Source organism: Lepisma saccharinum, chromosome 10, assembly GCF_977018435.1.
Source record: "Lepisma saccharinum chromosome 10, izLepSacc3.1, whole genome shotgun sequence".
Classification (NCBI taxonomy): Eukaryota; Metazoa; Arthropoda; class Insecta; order Zygentoma; family Lepismatidae; genus Lepisma; species Lepisma saccharinum.
In genome coordinates this window covers 25423907-25434977 of record NC_139238.1, presented here as the reverse complement: position 1 = coordinate 25434977, position 11071 = coordinate 25423907, and the positions used below count along the sequence as shown (strand labels likewise).

Genomic DNA, 11071 nt, shown 5'->3' with positions numbered 1-11071 from the left:
TCGTCTGACGTCAGAACACAAGGTAGCAAGACAGTTGTGCGAAGAGGAAGACTCCTCTTTTATCCGTGACGGGAAATTTTTAAAATCGCGACGTTCACGGGACGTGAAAAATTCCCCATATTCAGACAGTCGGGAAATTTTCAGATGGAAATGTTGTAATTTTTCCAATACTGTTTACACACTATTCCCTATGAAGTAATTGTTTTTTGTTGTTATTGCTGTTGTTCTTTTGCATTTCTGAAATAAGAAATGTTATTTCGGAAGGAAAGTTTAATTTGCTTCAATCCTAACCCAGGCACTCTTGTTGATTTTTATACTCTTTGGAACGAACCGCGAATCCAGTAGGATTTACGATTAGTCCCTTCTCACAAAAAACATTAACAAGAATAATTATCGTAATCATATTTCATTATATTTTATCAATTTTATGCTATGTTAGTGCCATTAACATAGTGTTACGAAGCTGTATTTATTGTTCTTTGTAAAAAATTGTTTGTTTACTTCTTTACACATATTTTCCGTATATTATACGGTGAAGGACAATTAGTAGTAGAACACAACGCAATCTTGAATTTTCCGACATCGTATTTTCTGAAAACTGAAAAATAGGATGACTATGGTAAGTTCGGATTTATTATAATTGTGAGGTATCTTTCAAAGTTAAATTGAATAAAACCCATGGAAGTGGATCATGTCTATGTGCTAGAGTTCAGGAAAAAAAATCTGCCCGTTTGCGCCAGTGGGTTGCAGAATGGTCCACCTAATCAAGTTACCACCATCAGTTAACGTTTTTTTGTTCAGTAGAATAGATTTCGTCCAAATCTAGAAATGTAAAGTCATAAGTGCAAAGCAGAAAAGAAAGAGCCCCCTGACTACCCCTTCGAGAATTACGTCGAGTTTTTTTTTTAATTGATAGATTTTAAAGTTTTATATACTATAAAATGTGTTTCCGGTCGCCGAAACCGCAAATAACCGAAATATTTGATCCCAAAGTAGGCTCAAGTTCTTATTGTTTGGTACTTGTTTACAGGCTAAAAATAGCTGTTGTTAAACCATTACTGAAGAAAAATGACCCAAAGGATTTATCAAATTACAGGCCCATTTCCCAACTCTCAGTCTTCTCAAAAATTATTGAACATGCAATAATGATGAGAGTAGAAAATTTCTGTAGTAAACACTCAATCTTAAGTTTGTCGCAGCATGGTTTTAGGTCCGAACGAAGCACGAAAACAGCGTTAGCAGACTTAGTAGAATGTGTCACACAATCTCTGAATAATTGTAATCACACGGTAGGAGTCTTTTGTGACCTATCAAAAGCTTTCGATTCTGTAAATCACGAGATATTGCTGTGGAAACTTCAAAAACTTGGTATTCGTGGACTACCACAAAAGTGGTTTCAATCTTATCTTACCAATAGAAAGCAAATTGTAGAAATCGCTCACACCACAGCAAAAGGATACGTAACACATCAACACTCCACCATGAAAAGTGTAACATGTGGGGTGCCTCAGGGAAATATTCTTGGTCCTCTTTTGTTTCTTATGTACATAAATGATTTACCAAATGTTATACCTGAGGCAAATGCAATATTATATGCTGATGATACAAATATTATAGTAACAGACACTTCCAAAGATGCTCTACAATCTAAGGCTAATAACGTATTAAACAAATTAGATGACTGGTTTTTAAATAATAATCTACTCCTCAACAGCAAAAAAACAAATTACATTACATTTTCTACAATCCAAACCAGAAACCAAATAAGCCTCAATCTAATATCTGGGAATACACAACTAGAGCCTAACAAAAATTCAAAATTTCTGGGTATCATTTTGGATGAACACCTTAGCTATACAGAACACATAAACACGCTACAATCAAAATTAAGTAGTGTGTGCTATGCCCTTCGAGAAATGGTAGACATCTCAAGCACCCAAACTGTAAAGTGCCTTTATATGGCAAACTTTGATGCTTTACTAAGATACGGTATTATGGTTTGGGGTAACAAGGGCCACTCCAATGTCCTTTTTATGCTTCAAAAAAGAGCTATAAGAATCATAGCTGGAGTAAAGAAAACTTATTCATGTAGAACTCTTTTCCGTAAACTTAATGTGTTAACTCTCCCCTGCATATACCAGGTGTATAAGCTTAAATCTGCTGTTTTGTAGTTAGAAAAAAAAATGGTTTGGTCATAGAAAGCAACAAGAAATTTATTCAAAGTACTTGCCCTCGCGAGATACACATTTTGCCCACCTCTCGGGCAATTTTTGGATACCACGCCAAAAAAAGTAATTCTCTTTCGAGGCAAACCACTCATCAAGCCATTTTCGGACATCTGCATATGAATCGAAGTGCTGCTCAGCGACGACGTGGCCCATCGACGAAAACAGATGGTAGTCGGAAGGGCCCAGGTCTTGTGAATAGGCGGGATGGGGTAGCACCTCCCAGTTGCGTGTCTCCAAGTAGTTTTGGACCAGTCTTGACGTGTGCTGTGGGGCGTTGTCGTGGAGGAAAATCAGCTTGCCATGTCTTTGTTGATAATCCGGCCTTTTGTCACACAGAGCACAGTGCAATTTCATCAGTTGTTGGTGGTAGCCGTGGGCAGGGACAGTTTCACCAGATTTCAGCAGCTCAAAGTAGACGATACCCTGTTGATCCCACCAAACACACAGCATCGTCTTCCGGCTGAAGCGATTTGGTCTCGACGAAGATGTTGATGGTTGGCCGGGATCAACCCACGATTTCTTGTGTTTAGGATTCTCAAAATATATCCACTTTTCATCGCCAGTCACAATCCGATGCAGGAAAGACTTTCTTTTTTGTCTGGCAAGCAAGATTTCGCATGTGTTTTGGAGTCTCTCCAGCTGCCGATCGGTCAATTCATGCAGCACCCATTTTCCGATCTTTTGAACCTTTCCCATGGCACGTAGACGCATGGAAATGGCTGCTTGAGTAAGACCCAATTGCTCGGCAAGCATCTTTTGTGTTTGGGTATCGTCCTCGTCCATAAGAGGCTGCAATTGATGGTCCTCAAACTTCCTGGGCCGATTTTCACACTTCTTGTCCCTCAGGTCAAAATTGCCGTCTTTGAACCGACGAAACCAATCCCTGCACGTTGTTTCCGATACAGCACTGTCACCATAGGCCTCCACAAGCATTTGATGCGATTCGGCAGCCAATTTCTTCAAATGGAAGCAGAAAAGCAGAGCTTCCCGCATATGCTCTTTTTCTGGCACAAAACTAGACATGCTTACCACAGGAACACTGTCTGTTGTTGTCTGCACATGGTGGCGATGTGCACTGATTTGTGTTGGCAGATGTCCAACTCATACAAACACCAGGTATGGCGTGCCCATGGTAGCTTCATACACTCACTAACGCCATCTATGAGCAAACAGCAGATTTAAGCTTATACACCTGGTACATTTATGAATGCTTAATTTATGTTAAGCAAAATATTTCCAACTTTGCCACAAATGAGGAAATACATGGCCTAAACACAAGAAATAAAGACAAACTTCACATAAAACACTGCCGCCTCAACTTATGTAAGAAAGGTCCCTTAAACTCTTCCATAGATCTCTACAATAAACTACCACAAGATGTGAGGAAAGAACCAAACTTGATGATATTCAAGCACAAGATAAAATCAATGCTTCTGAAGCATGTTTTTTATTCTATAGCTGAATACATGGAAGCGGCTTTTACATAAGACAAATGTACATAATGTAGTATAATCACATATTATTCTTGTAAAATTAAATGTCAAATGAAAGTGGGTAATTAGTATATCTTCTCATGTTATATTTTTTTGTGATTTTGATATAATAGCAGAGTAAGACCCAATTTTTACAATTTTTGGCTATATATTTTGTATTTGTAAAATCTATTAATGTACCTGTATTGTAATGTAAGTATTGACATGTCCTATATTACCATGTACTGTAATTTGTACACACCGGTAGTCCTTGGACGCAAATAAACTAAACTAAACTAAACTAAACTATCCTTCGGACAGATTTCGTACATAGCCCCACGAACCATTTCCGGTAAGGTTAGGTTAGGTAGGGCCACGCATAGGTTAAAATAGTTAAAAATTGGTTTCGAAAAAAATATTCGTAGCCCCACACACCGTTCTCGCATAGCCCCACGAACCATTGACGCATAGCACAGGTATCCGAAGGATAGTAAACATGTACCGTTTTGTCGATTTATGCAGTGTTGCAACCTCGTTCACCGGAAAATATCTACTTTCGTGCCTGGATTTGAAATTATGCTAATACGTCGAAAAACCATTGACATTAGCCTCACAAACCATTGACGTTAGCCCCACAAACCATTGACGTTAGCCCCAAAAACCATTCACGTTAGCCCCAAAAATCATTCATGTTAGCCCCAAAAACCATTCACATTAGCCCCAAAAACCATTTTCCGTAAGGTTAGGTTAGTTTAAGTTAGGTTAGGCAAGCATAGTTAAAAAATAAAAAAAAAATACTCGACACGTCATGTTCTAGTGAAAACACGGCGAGGCTGAAACACTGGCTACGGGGTTGCATCATCTTAACACACGGAACGTTGCACTCTCGTGCAGAAAGCAAATGGCGGGAGCAGAAACAGCGTGTCGGATGGAGATTTTCGCAGAAAACAACACACGTTCACATTAAAATGGATCAAATCTACATTCAGGAACTTCCACGACGCTAAAGAAAATGATTTCCGTAAGTACTTTCTCCTGTAAATTTAAAGGAAATTTGAAGGAATCCATTTCCCTCATATGATAATGTTACCATTTATTTATTTATTTTTTATTTTTTTTATTTTTTGCCTTTCTCCTTGTAATTCTATTTGTGATCAGCCATTAGTTTACTAATCTAAGAGCCATTACTAGTAGTTCTAATTCCATTAAAAAACTTCACATGTGGATGGTGGGAAGGGGTATTATGGTTGTATATGCTTTTGCTGCTAGTTTAGACAGGTCATGTTTAGGTATCTTAGCATGTTATTTGGTAACAGTTCGCTATATCAGAGACACATTTCTTCATTTTTACTGAAGAAACTACTTACGGAAATGAGTTTCTCCAAGCTCTCCAACGTTCGTCGAGGTATTTTCTTTCATCGTGGAATATATTTTACCTGGAAATCATGTATTTTTCAAGAGAAATATCTCACCGATGCACAATTGCCATTCCTTTCACTACTTGAACTGCATGCTGCGTACGTTTGATGACGTAACCACTGTCAGTGTTTCCAACCCCTTTTTTTTCACTATGCTTGCCTAACCTAACCTTATCAGAAATGGTTCGTGAGGCTATCCGTCAGCTACCCATGCATAATGTAAAATTTTCACACGTGACGAACACGATAGTAGGCATTTTTCGGTGAAGAAGGTTGGAAACACTGCATACCCACAACGTGAGTCAAAATGTGCCCGCCATATTGTGTGTTACAGAAGCGGTACCAGTTTCATAGTTCGGAGACACTCCCTCATACTCCTATAAAACTTGCAAAAATTCATTAAACATTACCTCCTGTTGTTTTGGCTCGTCATGTCTGATGCTATTTTTACTTGCGTGAAGCCTTCAGACTGGGCTGCTTCAGGCTAAGGTAGCAAAGGTACATTACTTCACCATAATGCATCTCTGCAAGCTAAATGCAACAAGAAACGTTCATAAACCATTTTTCACTTTGTAGCAGGAATACAAAGGTAGACAAATACAGGGTACCCAGGTTAAAAATACAAGTTCACTTCAAATTTTCATTACCTTTTTCCTTTTAAATAAGGAGTACAGTATATGTTTTTTCATGTTAGTGTGTTTTCTGTATCATGTGTATCATTAAATCAGAATAATAAACGTATGCCATTATAAATTTTTGCATTGTTGCTATCCAAATTTTAAAATCTGCAGCAATATGGTAGAGTCTGTGGGTATTAGAATGTATTGCATAGTTATTTATGATGTTACTGGTAGAGACTTCTTTTGGAAGGCCATTCTCATGCAAGAATTAATTATTTTTTAACCAGTCTTGTATTAATTAATAAATTCAGTGGGTAATGGATCCAATTCTTTTTTAATTTTTCAAATTCTTCTAGCAGAACAACTAATTATCGTAGAATTTTGGCAATCTTTGTCACACAAAATTTGAACCTTCCTTAAAGTAATGAGCACTGTTTGGATTTTGAAAAATAGTTTTTTATATTGGGTAAAAAAAACCTTTAAAATCACCTTATGTAAGCATGCATGTTCTCCATGGACAAGGCATTCTCCATTGATAGAAAGTAGAATTCAAACTTTTTGGTCGCGATTAGCAGTAGAAAGCATTTAGAGATCTTATTGTAATGGTAGGAGAACTAAACCTGACCCACGTAACCTAACTACGAAAGCATGTATTGGGAAGTGATAAACCAGTGTCAAGGAAACACAAACATGCAGTAAGTAATCGCTAAAACTCCACAGTATGTATTAAAAGACGTAAATCGAAATCAAACCATGTAAGAATTGCATGACGTAGCATGATGAAATCACAATAAAACATAAGGAATTGGGGCCATTCAATGTTTTAAGGTCACATTTCAAAATGTGTAGCTTTGTCTTAGTTGTATTCATGGCTTTCTTATTCTGTATTTGAAAAAAGAAATGTTGGTGCCTGAATCATTTTTAGTTTTGTCTACTTCAGGTCAGGGGTGTCCCAGAAAGATTTAAGGCAAAATGCTTTTAGGTTTCTGTGAATTAGTGGTTCTCCATGAGGAAACTTGCAGTAACTGTTCTGATTGTGTAATTTTTACAGGTGAATACAGAATGCATTTAGAATACAGTCTTGCAAAAAGTATTAATTTACTAGTCTCCACTGTCTAATGCATTATTTTCACGTGACAAGCATTTCGTGCATGTGCAGAAGATCAAATCGAACAATGTAAACCTATTCAAACATGTAGATAGTGATATTGAACGCACATACGAGAGTGATAATGCTAAGAGCACCAAATATGACCTTTACATTAGAATTTTTTTTCTTCGAAAGTATCAGCAGCAAGTGTGCAATTCTTGCCACAAGAATGGAACACACATCAGACAATATGCTGGTACCATTTTGAATCCGCATGTAATGGCGTTGCCTACATTGATCTAATTGAGTAAAAAAAGAATAAAGGCCAACTTTCGCCTTCTGCCTAATAAATGAAAATTATACAGGGTCATCGAGAATGATTGCCGGGATTTTAAACTGTTATTATAAAAGAAGAATTTAATTGATATACATGTGTGGCATCTCAGAAAAGTTTAAAGTTTTAGACTTACCTTAGTACATTTCCATATGGGCACCATTTGTAGCTCTGGTGATGGCTAGACGGTATTCAATCTCCTATCACGTCTTCTGAATCGTGTCCAGAGTTACAGTTGCAATTGCTGCAGCGACCCTCTCTTTAAGGTGCTCCGCGCATGCGCCGTTTTAAGCCTCACGGTCACACAAGCTCACTCGAAACTTTAAAACTTCTCTGAACATTTTAAGATGTCACACATGTATATCCATTAAATACTTCTTTTATAATAACAGTTTAAAATCCCGGCAATCATTCTCGATGACCCTGTATTTCTTCAACCATAGGCTTAGAGCCTAGTTTGTACTGAAGGAAACAAAATATAATTTTTAACTCTAGCAATCATAGTATCCAAGATGCTAAAATTGGAATTTTGATATAAAAAAACTTTCTCGCCAGAACACTTGAGAAAAGTACTGATTTGTCAAAAAATAGTAATGCATATCCACTTACGGTAGGTATTACTCAGGCTTGGATCTCACTTGGAATGAGGTGAGGGCAAATATTTTGTTTGGGGGAGTACATGGAAGTTTCTTTTTGGAATAATATTGCCTGCTTGAAGGTGGAAGGAGAGATTGGCTCAATTAGAATCGTCAGAATGGTCTCCTTGTATAGTCCCTGGACTTGTTGTGCAGTTTAAAGTGGTAGCCAGGCACCCTGTGCACCCATGTGGTGCCTATTGAATTCATGCAATATCTTGTCCAGGAATTTTAGAAGGATATGTACAGTGGGATGCATAAAAGGGATGGCCATCAAATCCAGAGAAGCCCACGTAAATCACTTTGCCAAGCATCCAAGCAGTTCAAAGTTCAAACTTTGCACACCATGCCTTAATGGTTTTCCCATCAGGTGCTTCACCTCCATATTCTCTCCGGTAATTTTATGGCACTGTAATGATTGATTTGGCCTCTGCATACCAGAATACAGATTGTGCACGCTGCTGCGGAGTTGTCATTGTGCTTTATGCGATTATGGCGCTGCATAGTGAAAGAACGGTAAACTTCGAGGTCATGCAATAAATTTTTTTGAGTTTCTCTTTAGCCTAGTACCACTCACATTCCATCATGTTTCATAACCTTTTAGCAATTATGAATTGAAATGTGGGAGGTTTGAATGGAACACGCTGCATATCTATATGTATGGTGCCAAAGACCATACAAACAATTTTAAATGCATTTTAAAAAATAAACAACTATTCAACACTGTGACAGTTTATTTATTTATTATTTAAGATATTTTCCACCATGATTAATATGCACCCTAATGGGCCTTGATTTGTTTTGCCACAGTTTCAATTTATTCTGTATTTTACTTCATTGCATTGGATGGATGCATTTCTTGCTATTTTCTTCCACAGGAACCTCGGTTTGCTGGTTTCCAACTTTTGGGTGACAGTTTGCTGCTTCGGTTTGCAGAAACCATATTAGGCTATGAGTTGGACACTACAAGTAAGTAATGTCATTGATATATGTTGCTTTTAAAATTACATACTCTAATCTTTGCATTCAAGGTTTTAACAAAATATGCTCTACATAAGGCCATACAATACCAATTGCAGTACCCTAAAGCTCTTTCCAATTATCTGTGTTACTACATTCTTCATGATCAGTTCAAAAGGTAAAACAAGACAACTTATACGATAGCGTGGGAGTTGCCAGAAATTTTTGTAGGTGAGGTGTTGGGCCATTGATAAAACTTGATTAGTGGAAATATCAACAATAATAATAATTACTATGATGATTATTGCGTTATTTTACAATAGTAATTATTGTAAACTATTAAAAAGAAACCAATTTTATTCCAAATTTATTATTGTTATTAGACAATTGGGCAGACTTTGTTACTCAATCACCAGATGAGTGAATATGCAGCACAACCCTTTCCACTATTTTTTTTACATTTTAATACAGTTGGTGTACTGCATTTCATAGTTTTTGTATTTTCTTATTCTTCTACATACCTTTCAAGAAATTTACTCAAAGTTTATGTTGCGTGGGCTCTTACATAAAGCTACAATGTGGAACCATTGATTGATTGATTTATTTACTTTCGATTAAATAGCAGAATATGCAAATATAACCGGATTCCTGTATTTTAGCATTTTTTATTTTGGTTATTTTGTTTGAAAATTAACTAAATGGTCTTTATTTCTGCCTTTTTTAACTTTAAAGGAACGATGCCAATTTCCAGGTATGGTTGATGGATCCACTCGATTCCCCCTGCTGATGCCCATGTACAAAGGATCAAAGGATCTCTAATATAGTTGTTCACAGGCTAAGGAAAGGAAAAAGTATCTTTACACAAGCAACTAATTGATTTACATTTCTATTTCAATAATATTTAGCATATTTTACTACATAATCGTCACAGATTTTGTGCCATTTTTTGTTCCACAAAAGTGGGGCGTGACCATTATGTGAAGCATTAAAGAAATTGTGTCGGTATTACTTAATAATAATTTATACTCTCTTTGGTGCAAAATTTGGATGCATGGAATACTCTTAAATATTCATTTAAATTGAATAATCCAAATTGACTCACATCATTTCTTAGAGATAGTTTAGTGAAAATTTTCCAGTCTGAAAAATAAAGTTGGAACATTAATTATTGATTTGTGCATTTTAGTTGTAATATTACACTTGAGAAAATTGACTACCTTGTCTATGTGTCAGTTCACTATTGTAATGGAGTGTCTATATACCTTTGTTCAGATTGTCTAGTTAAATGTTGCCCCATAGTTAAAGAGAATAATTAAATGTATCATGCGATAACAAGATGTAGTGTTGCCAACTATTCATAAGTAGGCTCTTCGTTCAAGCAATCCCTATGTAACCCGTGATGAAAGACTACTGTTGCTTTTTTAAATAAAGTCCCCCAAAAAGATGTAATTTTATACATCCAGCATCTTCTGTTTGACCCCTATTTAGCACACAATGCAAGAAATGATTTGCAACAGTAGAACATGTGTAACAATATCCAGTGGCCCAGTCTAGTTCATTGCACTTTTTTTACAACCACCTGTAGGGCAGGCACATTTTGTGTCAGGCTGGTGCAAGGAAATTGTGTTCATCCAAGTAGATGCTGTATCCAAGAAAATCAGTGTTCTAGTTCAGAAGATTCGACAAATGCCTGTCTGGTGCTTTAAACGCTTGTTTGAATTGTTAACACGTACCACGTGACCATACACCACATTGTACACCGCTCCAGAACATAGTGCAAATGGTGCAGACACCAAATACACTTCATGACACCAAATCTACGAAGTAGAGTACTCTGTGTTGAACTTCCTTAGCAACTAGACATGTGAGTGCAAAAAGAGTCAAAAGTGCAGTGCAGTAAATGGGGTTAGTGCTACAATAAAATAATGTTTACTGGTGTATTTCTAGACTAGGTTATTTATCAATACATTTTTTTTTCTTTTGGATGAGCTATTAAACTATGATATCAACACAACTTCACATGGTTCTAAAACCCTAACAGTACTATATTGAATTTCTTATTTACATTAGTTTATTATAGGGTGCAACGTGGCTCTCTAAATAGGAATTTTGTGTATCATTTAAATTTTCTATATCTTCTAATTGCATTTTTTTTAGAACAGGATTCCAAAATTTTCCATCCCACGAGAGTGTAATATTTTATGAAAAAAAATGAACCACAACTGTTTACAGTAAATTAGTTTTTTTTTTTTTAATTCTTTGAGCAGTGCATGTTTGTGAAGCATGCACTTGAAAAACTCCTATCCCAAGAAGC

The 11071-nt window shown here is 36.5% G+C and overlaps 1 protein-coding gene across 1 annotated transcript in view; it reads left to right on the top strand.

Annotated features, from left to right (window-relative positions):
- Positions 1-365: 365 nt before the first annotated feature.
- The window catches only part of LOC145994255 (uncharacterized), a 56492-nt gene continuing 45786 nt past the window's right edge, over positions 366-11071 (top strand). Inside the window, exons 1-2 of the mRNA XM_083130357.1 lie at positions 366-619; positions 8676-8766. Coding sequence (XP_082986483.1) covers positions 611-619; positions 8676-8766 — 100 coding nt within the window. The 5' untranslated portion in view covers positions 366-610. The remainder of the gene's footprint in view (positions 620-8675; positions 8767-11071) is intronic.